Here is a 23,299-nt window from a genome sequence, read left to right as displayed (position 1 = left end):
TAGTCACATACTGTTTGGAGACTTTTTGGTTTGAAAGTACAGGGTGTCCCACATTCATGAATTTTATAGGGTTTCTCGCTCACGAGTAGAGATAGAATTGCGGTTTTTACAATAGTTGCTAAATTTTTAGAAAAAAAAGATGCCATCATTGGATTAAGCATAGCTCTCTTAATTTTTAAGCTACAGAGTGATTTTGAAAACATGACATGTTTGGAAACCTACCTACTTCTTGTAATATAGAATTAACCCGTTTTAACCATTTTAATAAGATAGCTGAGTTACAAGAAGTACCTGAACATGTCAAATTTTTAAAATTACCCTGTAGTTCAGAAATTAAAAGAGTTATGCCTATTCCAATGATATAATTTTTCATAAAAAAGTAACATTCTATTGTTTAAACTACAACTTTGTGTCTATATTCGTAAGCGAAAAACCTTACAAGAAAATTAGACACCCTATATACATCTCACTTTTTTATGTAAGCCTAAGCCTAAAAACAAGTTAAATTTTAATAACATAACGTAACAGTCATAAATTCTCATGTACCAAATAAAAACAGATATCTCATAATACTTTTCGGTGTACCTTCTTATAAAATAGGTTTTTATAAAACAAGTTTTATATGCTGACGGTGCTGACGGTCGATGGTAAATGTTTGTGGAAAACATGACATTAAATTATTTTTAAAATCAGGCCACTAATAATTGCTTATTGTATAACCATTTAAAATAATTTCAGTGCTACTTACACCGTCGCCACTTTTATTTCCATATTTTAATGCATGTTTGGATTTTGCGTTTCACATATTTTTACTTTTTGTGCAAATCAAACGTGCACTAAAATATAGAATGTTTATTAGGGTAAAAAGAGTAATTATATCCATGTCTTGTTTTCCGTAAATGTATAAGGTGTGCTATCGACAATGACATACTCTAGGTAACAAAAAAACAACACTTATAAGTAAAAAAAAATCAGGTTTTAGATAATTCTGACTTACTAAATAACATTATCACTAAATAATTATTTGTGAATCATTTTTACCCAGCAATGCCTTTTAGAACTCTTCAGAAATAAATATGTGTCCCTGTATTTTACGAAAAATTGTTGGAACATTAAATTAAAAAATACTTGCCACACAGTTTACATTTCATTTTGATGTTATTAGGTAAAAAAAACTTTTTTAAAAATCAAAATTCGGGAACAAAGGCATTGCTGTATAAAAAGTCTAGCCTCTGTATAAAAACTTCTAGCCTCCATAATCATGGGCTAGACACTTCAGGCTATCTTCACGCCGGTAGAAAACGTCACCGATTGTACTCTGCTTTTCAGCCAAGTGTGTGCCAAAAAATAGTAAATCTGGAGCAACAAGTTTCGAATCCTATTGAAAAAACATATCCCTGAGATGGTTTCCGCTTTTAATTATTGCATTCAAATTAGTCCTGCAGTCCTCTTCAGAAAATTATACTGGCAAACATTCAAAACCATGGTCTCGATGCTGTACCTTCCAAATCTGCTTTTTTCTTCAATTTAAAACTTCATGGTTGTTCTACACTGTTAGAAATGTATTATTGTTATGAAGAGATGCTGTGTATAAGGTAAACAATTTTCTATAAAGTTAAAAGTGAAAAGACGTAAATGAAATACCCCCCTAATATGGTAGAAAAAACATATATCTTTTTGATCTTTTACCACAGTCTCTATATATTTTGTTATGAGATTTCAGTATAATAATAAAATTGTTACTTCATAATATTTTATAGAAAAATATTTTAACCTATATGTATTTTTTTGCATTTTTTTTAACTGACGTGTTTCTTTTTTTTTTAAATTATCATATTTTAGGTTTTCTATTGATGTCTTCACTCACATTATTTTATAAAACATGGAGACAATAACAGCATACATTTTAAAAATATTTTTAGAAACAGAAGGACCAGGTGAGTTAAATATATTTTACTTTAAAATTGTAGTTTTTAAATTGAATTCTGTATTTTTATGGAGGTGTCCTTTACTTTGCTTTAGAACAATAAATAAATTAAAACATCTTTTCTTTGTTAACTATCACAACATAATATACGGTCCCATAATTAAATTTGCACTTGAAATTGTTACAAAGAAGTTTTTAGTTTATACTGTGTTTTAAGCTTTTGGTTCAGAATCAATTTCAAGTGCAAATTTAAGGAGTCGGAGTAGAGGAATGGTGGAGTTTGCTGCTTTTCATATTAGACCCTTGCTTGATATATATTGTAAAAAATATTTGAGTTAAAATATCAAACTAAAATGAGGCGCTCTTTCGGAGCACTGGATTACCCTGTATAAATATAGTTTTATTTGTTTCAGAAATAAGTTCCTGGAAATATGAACATCCTGTATCCATCAGAAAGAAAATTCTATAGAAATATCAATGAGCAATCCAAGGACTTACTTATTATGCTACACAAGATTGCTATTTTCGCTGTATATGTCTAACAATAAATTTGTAATTAATTGTGTTAATAGTATTTATAAGGCTAATATTTTCCTAATAAATTTTATTAAAGTTTTAATCACAGGTTTTAATGTAGTTTCCTTTGAATCCTTTGGGTAGTCTTTAAATTTAAAACAACCAACATTAAATATTGGTGTATTACTGGTTGCCAAAACAAAACATCAAAATATTAAAATCTAATTTAAATATAAATCCATAGAGATAAATTCAATAAATATTAAAAGGATATTTATTGTTAATTTGATTTCTTTTACCTCAAGTCAAAACGGCCATATCTAGCACCAAAAATGTGCATTTTTAATTTTTTTTCTCCTGAATTAAATTTTGAAATCGTTGGCCAACGAGCTCGAACAGTTAGACTCGTTTAGAAAAACGTTAATTACGTAAGAACTAATTAACATATCGAAGCGCCCTTTATACCAATCGATAGGGAATTCAACCCTCTATCTGTACACAAATTTTCAACCCTCTAGGACAAACTTTATTTTTTGGAGCAAAAATGAGCAAAGGGGTGTTAACCTTTGAAAATTTTTGGCTCAAAAAATAAAGGGTGTCGTACGGGGTTGTAATTTTGTGTACAGATAGAGGGTTGAATTCCCTATCGATTGGCGCTAAGCGCGCCCCGATATCTCTTTTAATTACGGAGTTATTAGCGTTTTAATTTTGAAAACGAGGTCAAAGTCTTAGAGTCAACAAAATTCGGCATTTCTCTGTAGTGCGAAAAATCTGTTTGAGGTGTTGAAAAATTTCGCTCAGGGCAAACAAATCTTGAGCATTTTTGTCATCAAAAATTTAATTTTGAACAGAATGAAATATATTTTTCAGAATCATATTTCTTAACGTGTACAAGTATTTTATATAGCGATTATATTTTTAGTTTGCCATTATATATTTTAGGTTGCTATTTTATTTTGTAAAACGTTATGTGAAGACGGGACTTAACAAAGTAGAATATTAAAACAATATTCTATGCCGCTTTGTATTATATTGTTTGTGTTTATTATTCTTTAGAACTACTTATATCTTTGTTTTGATATAGGTTTTATACCCATTTTAATTTTTTCTTTTATTAACTTTCTTTAATAAAAAATGTCCTATGCTATATCCTACTGAGTAAACAGTCTGTCCAACGGGAGAATTCGACAGACGACATCCAAAAATTGACAGAAAAAACAATTCACCTCTGAATTAAAATGACAGATAACAACTATCACTGTCAGAATTCTATCGTTGGACTGACCACAACAAGGTATCAAATAAAAAGACAATAGATATTTGCTTAATAACTTTATTATTCTCACATACACGATCATCATTCATTTCATTAATCGGATGTCCGAAAAAAAGACAAAAAAATTACAACATAACTTAAATTCAAGGTGCTAAGATATTTCTCTCCAGTTTGATGCATAAAACTTACGCATTATTTGTGTGTGTTTAAAATCGATTCGATTGTTCGACGTCCAATTAAATTATTGTTAAAATAATCGAAAAGAAGTAACCAGTCATGGATGATTTGTACGTGTATAGATATTTACAGCGACTAGAAAAAACTTGGCTTTAAATTTGGTAGGATGTATTTTCACTGTCTTTTTTTTTAATCATACTCCTAATTAGATTTAAAAGTATAGAGATTCGTGGCACATTATTGAGTATTTTCTAGCTAACAAACTCCTACAATCATAAAGAGAAATTATACAGGGTGGCCCAGCGTTCAAAAAAAGCCTGGTATCACATTTCTGATTTGAGATTTTCAGTCCAATCGTTTTTAAAAATACGCGGGTAACGGTTAAAATAAACAGGGTGATTCAAGTATACGTCGCATATTTTTAAATGTAATGTTATACAGGGTGTCTTACACAAGTGCGAATATTTTTTGGACTCGTAGATCTCGATATATTTTCTCTTTTTTAGCGTCTTTCAAATAAGTCCAAAGTAACCGAGTTATTTTAATTTAAAAATTAAAAAAATATATATTTTTTGCTTAAATTTTGAGAACCACGTACTGGATCATTTCTGGGTTTTATTTCTTGTAAATATAATTTAGCTATGTTGCCATATTATCAAGGTATTATGTTTTTAACTAAAAACTGAGAATTTAAAGGCAAGTTCACTGATCTAAAAAAATATAACATTCCAGTTAATATTCTTGAATCACCTTTTATACTGACAAAAATATTTTTAAATTGCCTGAATATTTTCTAAAAATATTAGAGCTAAAATATTAAACCAAAAACATGATATCGAGGTTTTTCGAAATGCCGGGTCGCCCTGTATTAGAGAGCTTAACATTACTGAAATATGGAAATACATCCTAGAGATTAACTAAAGAAACTTCGTAAAATAAAATATACATTAATTAATCCAGATATATAATAGCTAATTATAAGAGAGAACATCCTCGATATGTTATGCAGGCATAATGTAGTTGCCTAAGAATCAACACAAGAGTATCAAAATATATAATTTAACAAAGGAATTACAGTTTCCATTGCACTTATAGATCAAAATGCATTTCAATATTGTTGATCCATATGATATACTATCAATATACAACTATCTCTCATAGCGACAACAAACATCGTGGATGGCCCACTTTACTTTAAAACAGTTAAAATTTTATTGTGGTGAAGCTAACAGTCACCTTCAAAATATTTTTCAAAACAATTTTTCCGCAATCATACCAATTTTGTCATAGTAGGAAAAAGCTTCTAAAAATTCGGAAATTTGAATCCCAAGTTTCTGTTTCACTAAAAGAGTTAGTTGACTATATTGAAGTATACTGTGATAAAAATAATATCAATCACATTAAAACATATTTCCTGTGATTATTGCTATTTAATTTATACATTTCTATCTGCTTTGTCACATTTACAAATTAATCTGTCAAAGAACAATATGTATACCTCTACAAAAAATTGAAAATTACATACTTATATATAAAGTAATTTCTAGCAGTCATAAAATGATATCATTTATCTTACAAGCTAAATTACTTAACTATTATGGGGAGAAGACACAAACCCACTACAAAATAAAAAGAAAAAATAACCAAAAAATAAATATTTACAACATTAAAGGATAAACCATAGAGAGATAATCGATTACAGAGAGCGTGTTCATTGTTAACACTGTAACAATATAAAAATTGCATTTCTTAGTAAATTTCTGAGTTGAAAATTTGACACAATCAAATTATATACACTAAAAATCGATTTTGTGGTTATCACAATAAGTATTTTCGTTAGAGAGACCAATTACAAAAACAAACTATAAAATTGTAAATTAATCTAACATCCTTTTTATACAGTAGTGTGTAAAAATAAAAAAAAACATATCACATAATATACCAGTTTCATAATTGTTACAATGCAACTTTACGTATTATAAAAAGATATTTTAAGAAAATTACAATTTACATGTTAATATCCTGAATAGAAATGGAAACAATATTTTAATCTGGCAAAAATAATAAATAAAAATTAAATCAACAAGAGAAAAAATAATATAAAATAAGAAAATAATGAAAATTAAGAAATAAATAACACACTGATCAACTGAAAATGTATAACGGAAAATAAAAAATCAAACATAATGAATAAAATGTGTATGTGTTGTGTATTTACAAATATTTTGTCACCTTACACATGACTGAACACGGTAAAATAAACTGTCTTTTATATTTGATGATTGTTCAGGATATTCTCAGTAAATAAACAATTACCTAAATCTATTGGGTGTCTCAATAATCCTGTTCCAATGAAATACCGATGCATCATTAAGCTTGAATTTCTGTGAAGATAGCAAATATACATAAAAATAAATTGTGGTGGTACAAAAACAAAACGCCTTACTTGTTCCTTACTTGTGGTATTAATACAACAACACGCTGTATATTTTATGGTATATTAATAAGCTTCTAAATCTTTCATTATTAAAATTGATTTTTTCATTTATTGATATATTATTACCAGAGGTACAAATGGTTCAAAAGACGGGGAAAAATTCCTAGGTATAGACTGATAAAATTGATAAAAAATATTTCACAAACTGTATGGTTGTATAAAATAAAAGGTTTTTAAATATTTTTGCTACCCGAAGACATTCAACATTCTAAATTTGTATTCAAATATGTTATTCCATTGGAACTTTGGTACTGAAACACTCAGTATTATAATATAACGAGTGATGCTTTTATAAGTGAATGGAAACGACATACTTAAAACATAACCTAACTAAGTTAGAGAGCTGGGTTAGATGAGCTATCACAAGGGCTTACATTAGTGTGAGTTACAGCTCTTTGGCTCCTGGTTTCTTCCTCATTTTTGTGCTTCTTTGTGCTACGTACACAAAAAACAAAGAACAATATTTTTTAAGTTGAGTATTTTTACGTTATTTTTTGTTGGTTTCTGTTCGGTAGGCCTTACGGAGCTGCGGATATGTTCAGTAGGGCGCAAAACGATTGTAACCGCTACGATAAACAGCTGCCTGAAAATTTACAAAAAAAATAGGGGTTAGTAAACTTATAATGCGGAAATAGGTACATATATCAACAACAAAAAATAACAAAAAATTAGATAGAGGTACTTGATACCTATTCTTCAAATAAATTGGGGTCAAAAGAGTCAATTAGTTTTAGCAGTATGTCCATGTCAATTTTGTTTGGAATATTCGAATTTTCACTCTGAAATTCATTTAAAAGTTTGATGTTATAGAAACGAAATAAAAATATAAAAAATAAAATAACACTCATTGAGTTGTGTTGGTAGAGAGGTTATACTGTATTTCTGAAACAATTATGAACTTTTCTGCTTTAAACCTTCAGAAAATTTGGAAAAAAAATGTACGCTCATGCGAGCTGGTGTTTTATTTTCGTGAATAACGCCAGTATCATCCAAAAGTATCCGTGATCAAGTGTGTACACTACAGACTAAAGCTTTTTAGGGCATAAATAGACATTTAACTTTTTTACTCATTTTTATCTATAGAATATGCCACCGAAGTCTCCCGAATACAATTCGGACCACCCGGTACAGGGTGTTTCAAAAACATGTGCCATCTCTCGTGGGGAAATTCCTCATGTAAAAATAAGATTCATTTTTCATATCAACATAGGTCCGATTCTTCTTTGTGTGGTAGCTACAGAGTGTTAAAGTGTTAATAATCTTTCAATTTATTAAAATTTGAGGGTAAAAGTTACTATAAGTGCTACATATTTTAATGCTAAAAAAGTGTCGATAAATTCATCAGGGACGTGCTGGAAGGGTTATCACTGAAATTTATCAAGAATAAAAACACGTGCGCCACTGACTTTTTTCTTTTTGATATTTATAAGAGACAACTTTTAATCGGCATTAAACTGCTTACACTATTTCGCTAACAAGAGAAAAAAAGTCAGTGGCGTGCATGCTTTTTTTAGAAAAATATTCTAGTGATAACCAATATGCACGTCCCTGGTGAATATGACTTTTTTAGCTTTAAAATATGTCGCATTTATAGTAACTTTTACCCTCAAAATTTCACTCAAAACGCTAAAAGCACTTTATTACACAAGAAAATTATAATAAATCGAAAAAATATTAATATTTTAAAACCCTGTAGCTACGAAACAAAGCAGAATCGGACCTATGTTGATAAGAAAAATAAATCTTATTTTACGTGAGGAATATACCCTGTATAATAATTACATATATACTATCTTCATTAATATTTTTTTATTAATAATATAGTGGCAACCTCGCACTTTCTGTTTACCTTTGGTTTGCATATCATGAGAACATTCGGTTTGTACGGTATTTGTCTGAGGTGTACAAGACTTTATAAATTTGTTTACGGTGTTGTGTAATACAGAGAGTAACACTAATCATCTTTAAAACTATTACAATCAATGAAGCTAGTCTCTCTCGAGGCCCAGCTCCTATACCTACCCCGTATCCGGCCATCGGTCCTATCCCGTGTCCCAGGTAGGGGTCCGCGTAGTCCCGGCCGTAGCCCGCCATCGTCGCATAGCCGGCCACTGGCTGCGCCGCCGCCGCCGCTGCGTTGTACCGCGCCGCCACTGCGGTGTAGGTGGCCGCCGCTGCGTAGCTGGCCTGCGGGGCAGTGGACAGTGGCGTTTTTAGTAAAGGCGAGGAGGCGGCTGCTGCTGCTGCTGCGGCCGCGGCCTAAAACAAGACAGGCCATGCACAGCCATGCACACATCGAAAGCATCGCAGCGCTAGGTTGTGTAGCGTTTGACGACCAGATATCGAGCGGTGTCATATGGTGCTAGTAAATTGTCATTGCGTCGGTAAAATATAGTAGTAGTTCAGTAGTTTTCACTACGGAGGATTATAATAATGATTCTAGTTTAGTAGAGAGAAATAATATACCTACTAATAAGTGACATTGAAAGTGCATCACCCAGACTAACTTATCACATCTTCTGCTTATTCAATCATTTCCAATAATGTTGTTAGGCTTCCGGAAAAACAAATAAATATCCCATATTTATGTTAACTCCTGTCGCAATGCTTAAACTTAAATGTGTATATTACAACGTACACAAATAAATACAGCTTGAAATAATTTATTTTATATTATACAGTATGATTTTATAAAAACCGACGTCATTGTAGGCATAGAAATATGTCTACCTTGACGTTATGTTATATTTATTTGATCACATAGGGTTTGGAAAGTAACACATCTAAAAGAAGTGACATCTATAACTTTGAATGTAGTGTTACGATGACATCTATTGAGTAATGGAGGTAATTAGAGATTAAAAATATTGAAACCATCAATGAGAAGTGTGATACTATGTACCATAATACATACAAGTTAAAACTAAACGGCAAGCGATAGTATTCTTCATCGCTACCGATCATTATTTAGTTACATTAGCCCACCCCTGGGATACATCCCAAGAAGAGATTAACCACTCTATCCATCGATACTTTTGAGTGTGTATCAGAGGTGCATCATCATATTAACATTAATGTAGAATATCTCAATTAAGTGATAGGCCAACAAGCTGTCAAACTATAGTGAACATTGAAGCACTCTCCATAGGCCATAGGTGTAGCATTTGCATTTTCAACGTCACTTAATATATATTAAATTTGTTTATAACATCGTTTTTTAGTAATTTTTGTACAATTTACTAGTACCGTATAACGCCACCTATAATATGAGAACAAGGCTGTGCGATTATGGGGTCGAAAAATAGGATGTTGTGATGATGTGTAGTTTTTGAGTTAATTAATACCTTTTAGTGTGTTTTCGATGATGCATTGTAGAATTAAAACTAAGACGGCATCAGATACAATTATTGTGGTTTTTGAATACAGAATTATTAAAAAACTTTTAAAATTTAAGTATTTTAAACATTTTTATGACAAAATTAATCAATATGCAATAATTAAACCCTTATAAATATACAAAAATGTATTTTTACGTACAGATTCATTAAAAAAGCTTTAGAAACAATATTTTTCATATTCATATTCCTTCTTATTTATATAAAAATTATGTATATATTTCCAAGACAGCAATTTTGTATAAAGGTAAAAAGAAAATATGGAACGGCATAGGCTCAAAACGTACGAGCGTTCCCTCTTTTCATTAATTCACAATAAGGCATCATGGAAAGGACACAAAAAGGCACTAAAAAACAAAGAAAAAAGAAAAAGGTAATAAACATGAACCCCTAAAGAAACATGAATAGAAAATAACGTTATCTGACAGTTCCATTTTCTTTTATAAAATATAAATTCAAAATTTTAAGAAAAATATATTTAGGGGGGAAATAATATGTTTCAAAAAGGTTTTCATCTCTAGATATTTGAAAAATAATGTCTCGTTGTTTATAAATATGTCTAACTGCTTGTTTATATCAACAAGAAACCAGATATGTGATGATTCGGAACTGATACTTCAATACAAATAATTTAAAACTGCTATTGTTAAAAAAGGGTAATACTCACTCCTGTAAAAATCTATATCTGACAGTGTTAAAATTCAATATAGAATAAATATGTATATTTATTATTATAATTACTGATTTCTACTAAGTTTAGTTTTATTAAAATTACTCTAGCAATGTTAATTTGCATCGAAGTATATTCTGCCTATTTACACCAAAAAATCAGATGATATGACATGTATATATAGAAAAAAGTGTAAATAGTGTTTCCTAGTACTATAAATAATACTAAAAACTACATAAAATGAGTTTTAATGAATAATCTAAGAAATTAGAACTAACAGCATAAATTTATTAAAACTCATTTTGTATAATTTCTGGAAAAGATGTAACAGATCATAGTTTAAAGTACTAAATAAAAACCAAAATTTTAAAAGTCTTTAAAAATACTTTAACGTATAAAAGTATTAAGGTTTGTAAATACTTGTTTCTTTATAGAAAACACAACAGTGCATAATAATAAATACCAGTGACATAATTTTATGATACCACGGTACTATGTGAACTATTACATCTTGCAATGTGGGAATAGAAAAATATTTACACTAGGAGAAAAACAAGTAAATATCCTCAACTCCTATCTCCATGCTTAAACTTAAATGTGTATATTACAACGTACACAAATAAATACAGCTTGAAATAAGTTATTTTATATTATACAGTATGATTGTATAAAAACCGACATCACTGTAGGCATAGAAATATGTCTACCTTGACGTTATTTTATATTTATTTGATCATACGCGGTTTGGATAGTAACACATCGAAAGAGAAGTGACATCTATAACTATGAATGTAGTGTTACGATGACATCTACTGAGTAATGGAGGTAATTAGAGATTAAAAATATTGAAAACATCAATGAGAAGTGTAATACTATGTACAATAATACATAAAAACAGGTATACATATAAGAAAGACATAAGATAGTAAGGGGAAAGAGATATTTACAGAAATATATTGGATAATTTGAAGGAAAAAAACGCCAATTTTAGTCTTATTAATAATAGAGCCACTGTTTAACAATAAATTTAAAGTCTAATAAAATAAAATTGCAAGAAACATCATGTGTGTACTCCAGATTGACACTAAATGTAACAAGACAGCAAAATCAAATTGCATTTTCCTTATAATATTTATTTTTACGATTTTTAATAATAATGTATTGCGTTTTGTATTTATTTTATTTTCTTGTGTTTTTGCTTTTTTTAATTATTAAATTAACCTGTAAAAAATAAATAGATAAAGAAAAAAAAATTAAAAAAACAATGTGAAATGTTAAATTAAAAAATAAAGTGGTGTAAGGAATTTCTAGTGTTTAAAAACTAATATTAGGAAACAACAATGAACTATATATAAAGTGGAACAAAGTTTGAGAATTAAAAATTAAAAACAACAAATAATGAACAAAATAAAGCATCAAAACACAATAAAAAAAATAATTAAGATTGTTTTATTACTTTATTTTATTTTAAGATTATCTAATTTGTTAAAAAAAAATTGGTAGTATCAAATAAGCGTTTTCAAGTATATTTGATACAGTCCCATTAAACAAACGAATAGAAGACGAATCTTAAGCGATGTTATATTATAATTCAATTAATTCAATAAAAGATAACAAAGAAATATATAATTTTTTTTATGGCAAACGAAAATTCCTTCAATCTGTCTTTAAGCTCAAATGTGGATCAAACAGCCTAATGAGTAATCGTTTGCGTTTTTTTCCTTCATACTAATTATCCTCTAACTCAACAAATAATTATACTTTAGTCATGGTTTCTTTTTCTGTGCTCGGGCATTAAGTTAGTTGCTCTAGCTCACGCCAGATGGCTCTGGCGGTAGTGAATTTAATACGCGCCAGCCCGATCGACTGGTTTAAACAGAAATCCCCTCCAAGCTTACCTGCAGCCTCGTGTAGTTGGGGTCGGCAGCATGGGCCGCCAGGAAAGGATCGTAGTAAACTCCGCCGTCTACTGGGAGAGTATTCAGGACAGGTGTGTAACCGTGCAAAGCTCCTTTAAAACAAAGAAAAATGTTAGTAGGTATTTTAAAATGTGAGGTTAATTACTAGTCCGTCAAAATGGAGAAGGTCCGACTTCGAAAGACGATTACCAAAAAATGATAAAAAATAACCTACAGGGTGGTCCGAACTGTATTCCGGAAACTTCGACAGCATATTCTGCAGATAAAAACATGTGAAAAAGTTCGTATAAATGTACGTCCGAAAATACTTAGTTTCGGAGATACAGGGTGTGCCAATATTTGATCGTTACGTCAATATTTTGATGAAAGTTGGTGTCTGGGAGTTTTTTGACATGAGAAATTTGATTTTGATGTCAATATGACTCATATTTGTAGGGGGCGCCAGTTTTATACAGGTTCGAACCAAAAGTTATTACTCTTCAAACCGGTTAAAAAATATGTAGGTGGCGCCCTCTACAAGTAGGAGTCATATTGACATCAAAATCCCAAATTTTTCATGTCAAAAAACTCCCATACACCAATTTTTATCAAAATATTTGTTACTTGAGAAATTATTTGGAAAAAATCGAAATAAAAATGAAACTTTTACACTCTGTATATCAGAAACTAAGCATTTTAACTTGTTTCTAGCACCAGCAGGCAACTATTAAGCCCGACCAATCACGTTAGAGTTTTTGACCAAACACAAATAAATTAACGCCCTCCAAATAACCACGCTAACCAACCTGATTGGTTAAGCTTAATAGTTGCCTGTTGGGGCTAGACACTTCTGCATTTTAGGACATACATTTATAAGAACTTTTTTACTTATTCTATCTGCAGAATATGCTGCCGAAGCTTCCGGAATACAGTTCGGACCACCCTGTATTTTAAAATAAATTTGACAGAACAGGGTTAGTATTTTTCAACAAAACATGTCTACTTATGGTTTAAAACAGTTTTTATTGATTTAAACATGATTTTAACTCCAAAGTTGGTATTATGTTTAAAATTTCTTTGAACCACTTGTTTTAAACTACAAAGTGTAGACGGCATTCAAAATTAAGAAGTAGGTTGGGTAATGATAAAGAGTCAAAACTTATTGATTTTTTAGATAGCTTAATGGTACTCCTCCGAGTTGTAGCTCAGAATAAGAGGTTGAAAGTAATTAAGTACAATGTTTTTATTAGTTCTCCTATCAAGTATTTTTTCTATTATAATGAGTAACGATTTTTTTCTAGAAAATATTAGACTAAGGTGATTACTTCTTTTGATCCCCTTTATATCAGTATCATAATATGAATCTCTTTTCATTGCAGGGTTGATCATTAATAAATGCCTCATTAAATAAATTTCCCTAGATGTTATAATCCCTAGATGTTATAATATTATTGGATATGATTCTCTATTTCTTCTAATTTTTACTATAACGTGTTTTTGAATATCATTTGTGGAATTCTTATTACAATACTTTTTATTACTAATTTGAAAGACAAAGTTTTTAAATATTAAAAATAAAACCTCCATGTCATCAACTATTGTAACATGTAAATAAGTGCTGGTTATAACACTACGGTACATGATTTTCTTCTTTTTTAACGTTTATTGTAATTTGTTTTTCCAAATATCAGTTAATAGTAAACGACTCTGTCTTGTTCCTACCGACGAAGTCCATTTTATACAAATTTTAATGTAATCAACTTAATCTGTAGAGAATATCAAGTGCCAAAAACATGTTAAATTGTAATTGAATATAAAAAACGATGTCCAAGTAATAATGTATACTGTAATAAATAACTTTTTAACATGATATTTGGCAACATTAAATCAATATTGTCTATAAGTCAGTTTTTCCCTTCCCCTTCATATTTCCTAACTCATATTTACGTAAAAAATCAATGAGATAAAACGCAGTCTACATTAAATTTTGATAAGGGATCATAAACTTGGCATTGGCAATTTCGCTGATGCGGTGTTTTCTTACCTGCCAAGGGTGTCGGATGCCTGGCGAAAGCTGCAGCGGCTGCGGCTGCAGCAGGATACGCTGCCCTCGCGCGCCCCCTCTGGATAGCTGCCACACCTGCACGGAGCGTCGCCGCGTCTGCTGGCCATTGGATTACCGGAACTAAAGAAAAAATCAATTGAAATTTAAATATATACATAGAAATGGTCATAAAACAGACATGAGATTGGTTAAATTGAAGCAAAGTTGCCCAATTTGGTGCTGATCAAAACGTCAACTTAAAAGTTTAAAAACTTCCGAAGATTTGTGGGAAAAAAGAAAATTCGCGATTTCATTTTTATGACTTTAATTGAATAGATAGAAGAAAATAAATTTCAGGTTGTTATTGCTATTTTTTGTTCTGCAATATACAGGGTGGTCCGAACTGTATTCCAGAAACATCGGCAGCACATCTTTAGAGTAAAAATAAGTAAAAAAGTTCGTATAAATATATGTCCTAAAATGCTTAGTTTCGGAGATACAGGTTGTAGAAATTTCATTTTTATTTCGATTTTTTCTAAATAATTTCAGAAGTAACGTCAATAATTGGATGAAAATTGGTGTTTGGTAGTTTTTTGACATCAGAAATTTGATTTTGATTCGAAGAATCGAACTCTATCGACAACAAAGTGTCTTGTCTCTGCGAAATAGGACAGAAACAGGACACTCAAAGATGGAAAATTCTATCGGGGGACCTCTACTCCAAATGAGATCGGACCAAATGACCCCTCTTTATCACTACCACAAACCATTCGAGCTGAACAAAATGGATCGAGGAATGTGGACAGATATAACATTCCTTCAGGATGCACTAACCTGGTATACAGACGGGTCAAAGACCGCTGAAGGAACAGGAGCTGGAGTATTTAGGGAAAACCAAGGGTAAGTTTATACTTTTCCTTGGGTAAACACTCAACTGTATAACAGACAGAAATCTTCGCCATTCCACAATGTGCAAGAGAAAACAATAGAAGAGCTTATTCAGATAAGCTCATCAATATATATGCTCAGACAGTCAGGCGGCACTTGGGGCGCTTATGAGCCCAAAGGTATCGTCGAGACTCGTCTGGGAATGCCTAAGTGAACTGGGAGCTCTGGCTCGAAGGAACAGAATTAAATTATTCCGGGAGCCGGGCCACAGCGGCATCCAAGGCAACGAAAAAGCCGATGAGCTAGCTAGGCAAGGATCATCGGCATCCTATCTTGGTTCAGAGCCAGTACTGGGAATACCCAAATGTACGGCCCGTAGTGCACTAAAACTCTGGATCAGGGACAAGCAGAATGTCCACTGGAGAAACAGACAGGGGCACAGGCACAGCAAGGCTTTTATCCAAGGACCTAGCTCTAAAACCGCAAAGGAACTGCTAATGCTTAGCAGGAATAAATTGCGGATTACAACAGGCCTCTTGACAGGACACATGGCTGTCAAGTGTTACATGAACAAGCTCAACCTGTATCAAGGAAGTCTTTGCGGCAGACTCTGCGATAAAGATCCTGAAACAGCGGAGCACATAATATATCACTGCGAGGCTCAGGATCGCAAGCAACACTTTTTATTTGGGAAAGCTATGCTAGAACCGGAGGAACTATGCTCCCATCCTATCAAGGACCTGCATAAGTTAGTGCAGGGCACAGAGATAGGATAGGGTGCAGATATAGAAAGGGGACAAACACAATAGGCCTCACAGATCGCAGTGTTTCCGGCAGAGGACGGCCCCTTATTGTGAAAAAAAAACTTCCAGACACCAATTTTCATCCAAATATTGACGTTACTAGAAATTATTTGGAAAAAAATCGAAATAAAAATGACACAACTTTTACACCCTGTATTTCCGAAACTAAGCATTTTAGGACATACATTTATACGAACTTTTTTACATATTTTAATCTGCAGAATATGCTGCCGAAGTTCCTCGAATACATTTCGGACCATCCTGCAGAATAACCTTATACAGAGTGAGCCTTAAATAAGTGCAAATATTTTCAGGACTGGCAGATCTCGATATTTCTCGAATATTTTCTCTTTACCGTTTTTCAAATAATTTCAAAATAAGGTAGATATTTTACTTTGATAATTAAAAAAAGAGAGAGATCACTGGATTTTTTCAGGGGTTTCTTTCTTGCAAATTTAATCTACTACCTATGTTACTATAATATGAAAATATTATGTTTTTAAGTAAAAATTTAAAAAAATCTAAAAAAGTTTTTAAAAAATTCCATATTTTCAAAAAATGTATTTCGCAAAAAAAATCTCATAATAACGTGTTTCTGGGGTCGAAATTTACTACCCCTAAAATATTTGCACTTATTTAAGACTCACCCTGTATAAACGTATTCTTAAACAGTATTAATGTAAAGTAATACTTATTAAACAAATAAAAAATACAAAGACAAATATACAAAAATAAAATAAAGATAATAAAAATGAACGAAACGATTCAACTCACCTGTTGGAAGTGCTGGTGGTTTCTTTGTTTGTACTCTAGCTGTTGCATTGTTTACCTAGACGACAGGAAAACGCAAACGATTAGTAATGGTACGCCGCTAATCTAATACAACCACTTGTTTCGAAAGCGTGTCTCGCGTTTTATGCGATTTTCGAAAGGCGTTCGCGCCAAAACAAGTGCTTGCATTAGACGACAAGCCTGTTTACACTTCACAGAAGCCAACAGGACCTGTCACTTGTCACTAAGGTTAATACAGAACGTCTAGTTGGATAGGCCTCGAAATCAGACAAGCTATTTGCATAAATAATGTTTCGTAAATGAGGAATTGATGGTTCTTTAAAGGAAGCATTGTAATTATAATAATGCTTATGACGTAACATCCACAATTTTTATTTTTATATGGAAGTTTTAATTTTAAATTAGAAGTACATTTACAGAAATATACAAAAGAGAGACTAACCGCATATATTCGATATCAATTAAACTTTTAGTTACGTAATAGAGGGCGCAATTTTTAAATTTATTGTTACCAACCATGGAGATATTCGGCGCCGGGTAGACTAACTGAAATTTAAATTTCCCGCTGGGGATTCAGGTGGTAACTCTGCTGTAAAAAATGCCAAGTTGCTACATATTTATTTATTTCCTGACACTGGCATTTGTTTTGACACTTTAGTTTTGTATTACGAGTTTTTGGTTTAAAAAAATTGTGTAATGCTACTTTAAGCTTAAAAGTTTTTTACCAGCAGATCTTGCAGTCGAACACTGTTCTTCTTAGAACCTCTTTTAGGGTGAAGTATACAAGATAGCTTAATAGCCGTAAAAAACTCATCGCAACTTTATTAAAATATTTTGAACGGAAAAGCGGTAGTAATGGCCCTTTATGTCCCTTAAGTGCTGTTAAGAAGGTGAGTTTTGTTGATGTACATAATAACTATTTATATATTTATAATTAATTTATTTTCGTTTAGAGAGAAATTAAACAAAATTAATTTTTAAATACCAAGCGATACAGATTTTGAATGTCTGCCAACTGGCTTTCACGAAACATTTCAATATTTTTTTCACACACTGAAAGATCAAAATACAAAACAAAAATGACTTTTAAATTGAACTGCACGACTTGTCTGATTTTAGTTCACAATAAATTATCTTAATCTAGTTTTTTTTCAAAATAAAATAACATTTCTTAATATATATGTAGCATATATCATCTGTTTAGAATTATTGTTAAGACACTAAATCAACATCTGTCAAGTAGAAAATCATAATTTATGTTCCTGCATTAAGAAATGTTTTTTTTTAATCCAAGCAGCATTCTAAAGAAAAATGGACATTAGTAGTTTACTAAACTATGTCAAATGGTAGATTTATCACATTGAAAATGTATTGACCCAGAATAACGAAGAAAGTGAGGCGAAAATATAAGATGAAAACGAAAGATATTGGCAGAGAGAAATTAATTTTAGTTAAGAAAATTATAGCAAAATATAAATTAAAATCAGCAAACTGAATATTGTTAAGTATAAAAAGTTTAAACGTAGATTTTTTAGCATTTATTCATTTACACCCTGTATATTATAACATTTTTAAATTATACATTAAATTCAAGACATATTTTATGTATGTCAGTAAATTCTATAATTAAATTTATCGATTTTCGAAATATTTTCAAATTAATGTAGAAAAATTTCATTTGTAACGATAGTTTTCAGTGACAATACATTTTCAATGAATTTATGTTGACAGTATTTCAAAAAAGATCTTAATTTACATTAAGTCTTGTAAAGCTTTGATAAATAATAACAGTGTTCTCAAAAAATGTGACCAAAAATTTGAAAATTAACCAGCTGTCGTTGATTTAAGAACTATGGTAAAATTATAATAAAAATAAAATTTCATATCATGAAAAAAATTGAGTTTTTCACCACTAAAAAAAATCTACAACATAAAAAAGTTATTTTTTCTAAACACCAAGGCGCTGATCCAACGGAAACAAACTTGACAATGATATTTTACTAGTAAAACAAATTTGCCTAACCGAAAAAAAAGCTTAACGTTTCAGGAGGTACATATATCTCATCCCATCATCAGAAGCAAAAAAAAAAACAAAGAACAAAGAAAAACTATTTAAAATATCTTATATTATGAAGCCAAACCTTAAACTAAAAACTAAAAATTACTTAGTGAAATAAAGCCAAAAAGCTTCAAAGTTTCTGTAGTTTTTCTGTTCGTCTTTTAGATTTTCTTTTAATGGCGAAAACCCTTTTCAAAAAATGAAATTGCCACATAGATATAGATAATATTTAAAATATTGGATATTCTTTCTTAACACAATTAAACCGATTTTTCAAAATAAAAAAATCGTTTCTGTCATTCTGTAAATGCAAGAATATATAAAAAACAACTTGACTGACGGATGCCATATACCATTACATCGATACGGCACCCTTAACATTTTATTGGAGACATTAAATCTTTAGAATGCTGCCTCTAAGGAACGTTCCAACAAACGGCATTCCATATATAGAAGGTAAAGCAATCGGAATTAGTATTTTACGAGCGTTCGTTGGCCAATTTAAGGAAAACCACCCGGTAAATTTTATTGGTTCGACTCTTTAGAAGGACCAGATACTGTATATACATTATAGATAATGAGAATTGCATAAAGAAGCTGGTAGTACTGTTACAGAATCAATTTGTATCAAAATAAAACGGGTCTTACTTCACTGAGAGAAGTGTCGTAATAATATATTGAGTGACAACAAAATTGTTGTGTAAACCTCTATTCGATTGATTTTTATCGAATAAATTGTTAACTTAGATAATACAGTTCGTCAAAGTTCATATAGATATCTCATTAAAAAAATAATTTATTATCAATTCAGTTTTTTTTAGAAGTGAATCTAAAATACGAAACCCAAAATTTTATGACACCCTGTACCCTTTTTTCATTGAATAAAAAAAAAACAAGCAAGGAGCCGACGAAATGGAATCAACGTCATGATACGCCATTTTTTGACAGTTTTGTTTGACGTTTCACCTGACATAAATTTGATGTTAATTTGTGCGAATTGATATTATTTTATTTTGTTTCTTGATTATTTTACAGTTCATCTTAAGCAATGTATACAAATTTGGAAAAGCATTGTGTCAAGACAGAGAGACAAAAAAAACATGAAAACTAATCCTGACACAATGTCTTTCAAGATTTGTACACTTTATAGAAAATAAATTAAAACATAAAATAACCTCAAAACAACCCAACAAAGACTCAAAAATTCAAATGTGACAAGTGGAACGTCAAACGAGGCTGTCAAAAATAGGCCTCTCATGACGTTGTTTCCCTCTCTAATGCATGAATAAAAAAATAAATCATTAGAATCCTTAAAATACTAGAAGCTAAATATTTTTAATTCCATAGAAAAACGATAAAAATTGGTAACAATACTAATTTTGCTAACAAACTAGGATTTTTAAAGCTAACTAAGATAGTCATGTATAATATTCTTAGAAGTACCAAAAAAATATAAAATTAATTTTTAAATTACAAAGAAAACACATCAAAACAATACAAAATGAAAATGTAAATTTGGGTAAACCAATGTATGATATTCTTAGAAGTACCAAAAAAATATAAAAATTTTTAAATTACAAAAAAAAATACATCAAAACAATACAAAATGAAAATGTAAATTTGGGTAAACCATAATTAGTAGAAGTTCTTTCGATATAAAGTTAACAAATCGTGGTTTGTACAACGATTTTGTTGTCACACAAATAATAAATAATACATTTTTAAAGACACAAAGAAAATAATGAATATCAAATTTATTTCAAATAATATAGCAGGAATCTAATATTTCAACAACATATATGCCGTTTGTTGTAACATTTCCTTTCTTAAAAACTACTTAAAACTGAAAAAACTAACTTAAAAAACCACGGAGTTTCGGAATAGCAATCAGTCGTCAAGCAGGCCCAACATTTTTAACAAAACCAGGAAAAAATCCGAAAATAACCATATTTCTTTGTTTAAAAAATCCTCTAATGTAATTACATATTGTAAAATAATATTTTAGAACATTAAAAACGCTTGAATGACTCTCAAAGCAGTAAAAGTATTAAAAAGAACAGCACTAAACTAACTGAGCAATATTTCAAAGTATTAAAACTTTTTCCAAATGTTTTTGAAATCGATCCAAAACAACAAATATATTTTATCGATGCTTCGTAGAATCTAGGAAGCACAATTTATTTTCACTATAACTTGCCGAAATATATATTAAAATATTTATAGATGTTTTTTTTTAAATTTCCTTCCAAAAAACTTTTTAATTTTTTTTTATCTTTATTGGGAATGCTTTTTAATTAATAATTATTATTTTTGACAAAATTAAATGAAAATGATGTCACTGTAAGCGTAGAAATAGAAATACACTTTAAACTTTATCATGTTTATCGTTCTTGACAGTATTAAAAACATACTTTGTAAAAAATAAGTATTAAACTCTCACTGTCATAAAATTAACTAATTTCGGCATGTTTCTGCATCTACTTGATCTACTACGAGGGTAAAATTAAATTTAAGAAATGAACAAATTAATAATGTAAAGAAAATGAATTAAAATTAAAATTCATAACTAAGAAATTAAAAACTTTTAGACACAATTTTAACTTTTTGTTATATTAAAATATCAAGAGATACTGACAAGCTGACAAACTTAGTTCATGATAAACGAAACATCCAGAAGTTTCTTAACAAAAAATGTTCTTGAGAAAAAAGTTTTTAACAAAGTGGTATATAAAAGTTGTTGAAGTTTACTTATTCTTTCAGAAAATAGATCTGATATTGAGGATAACACGTGTCTATTGGAAGGTTTTGATTTATTAAAGAAAACACAAAAAAATGTATCGTTTCATAAAAATCATAAATAATAATTAAACAACTCGATATTTTAGCACAAATTCATTTCGCAGCATATTCTGTTACAAGCAGCATGTCAATCAATGATAAAACGTTATGAAACAGTTACAGTTTATAATAAATTAATGCTTCTCTTCATTCGAGTGCAATAATGGATTCGGTAAATCTACTTAAATCACTGTCAAAATGATATATTAACGCTTAAAATGAACTGAGAGTTGAAATAACATTTAATTGTAAAGTTACGAGTAAAACAGACAGATTTTCATATCCGTATTTCACTTATTAACATGAAAATGGAACTGTATCGTTCTGTTATTTATAATTTAATATAATAAATTAACACTTTTTATTATGATTGACACATGAGTGAAGTATATAATGAAGTATATACATAGATAAAAGAAACAAGTTTAGATTAAAAAGTGCTCATAAGGACAATGTAAATACTATTTGGCGCTATTCTTACAACGGTCGTTCTCCAAAGCTTTTGATAATTTCGGAGCGGTTCGGCTTTATGTCGCCAAATATTATTTATTCAATTTTTTTTTTTTTAAATAAAATATAGTGTGTTGCATATAAGAAACTTTATTTTATATAAGGACATGTACGAAATATCTACCTATGTAACATTGGAAACCGACGTTATGTCACGATCCACGATGGTTTTTGCAGTTCTTTTTAAGTTTGTAATGCCACTTTTCACAAATATCACGGGTTTGAGTAAATAAAATTTAAATTAAACTCACAAGATAGCAATAACTACTTTGCAAATGGACGCTTTAAATACTTTTCTGTATTTTTTCAATGAGGGCCGTTTAAATTTTAAAAGATTTTATAATTTTTGAAGATTCTGCTTTGAAAAAAGAACATTATTTCTGTTCTTGTTTGAGGTTGTTCTTAGCAACCGCTACAGCAGCGCCCTGCAACGTATGCGCTCCAAAACAATTATAAGTTGTGACAACAAGCCGAGCATTCCAATCTAAACTTATTTCCTTTATGAGTACATATATAGTTGTCATAATTGCTTTAGATATGATACACCTTTCTTCTTTTTTTTAATAATTCGAAATACAAAATATATTAAATACGTTGTTATTATTATTCTTATAGAAAAAGTAGAAAAATACAATGACATCGTCTTAAAATACTTGATTTTCAGTAAGTGTTGGGGTGTTGACGACTGTGGGGACGATTCTCGAGACCCCGTGGCGTATTGGGGACGAGAGTGGGTATTGTGGCGCGGGGCGCCGTCACCGGCCCACGGCCGGCCTAGGGCCGGCGGCGGCGCCCCTCTGGCCTTATCCACTTACCTCCTCGGCGGCCCGTGAGCGGGAGGGAGGGGGATCGGAACTACAACTGTCGCGTCATCAGCGCAAGCCAATTTAAATGGCCGACACGGTCTAGAGACAACGTACAGACATTGGAGAACCGATACAAGAGTGAATTGTGACTTATGGCCCTCAACAGACACGTGTTTTTTCCTGTGAGTTTTGTTAGTACGAGT

General features: G+C 30.6%; 1 protein-coding gene and 1 long non-coding RNA gene across 5 annotated transcripts in view; one reads left to right on the top strand and one right to left on the bottom strand.

The window, feature by feature from the left end:
- Positions 1 to 339: 339 nt before the first annotated feature.
- On the top strand, positions 340 to 2,546 carry LOC115887852. The gene is made up of 3 exons (XR_004051167.1): positions 340 to 1,595; positions 1,843 to 1,937; positions 2,341 to 2,546. It is a non-coding gene; the product is annotated as an uncharacterized LOC115887852 (long non-coding RNA).
- Positions 2,547 to 3,762: 1,216 nt separating this feature from the next.
- LOC115887793 (RNA binding protein fox-1 homolog 2) overlaps positions 3,763 to 23,299 on the bottom strand; it is a 134,819-nt gene continuing 115,282 nt past the window's right edge. For all 4 annotated transcript variants that reach the window (XM_030907305.1, XM_030907292.1, XM_030907313.1 and 1 more), the window contains 5 exons: positions 16,866 to 16,920; positions 14,401 to 14,541; positions 12,357 to 12,469; positions 8,416 to 8,652; positions 3,763 to 6,976 (listed from right to left, as the gene is read on the bottom strand). In XM_030907305.1, the coding sequence (XP_030763165.1) occupies positions 6,932 to 6,976; positions 8,416 to 8,652; positions 12,357 to 12,469; positions 14,401 to 14,541; positions 16,866 to 16,920 (591 nt within the window). In that variant the 3' untranslated portion in view covers positions 3,763 to 6,931. The remainder of the gene's footprint in view (positions 6,977 to 8,415; positions 8,653 to 12,356; positions 12,470 to 14,400; positions 14,542 to 16,865; positions 16,921 to 23,299) is intronic.

The sequence above is a fragment of the Sitophilus oryzae genome, unplaced genomic scaffold (genome assembly GCF_002938485.1).
Source record: "Sitophilus oryzae breed Bouriz unplaced genomic scaffold, Soryzae_2.0 scaffold_1165_pilon_pilon, whole genome shotgun sequence".
Lineage (NCBI taxonomy): Eukaryota > Metazoa > Arthropoda > Insecta > Coleoptera > Curculionidae > Sitophilus > Sitophilus oryzae.
The sequence above is the reverse complement of the archived record's forward strand: the minus strand, read 5'-3'. Positions and strand labels throughout refer to the sequence as shown.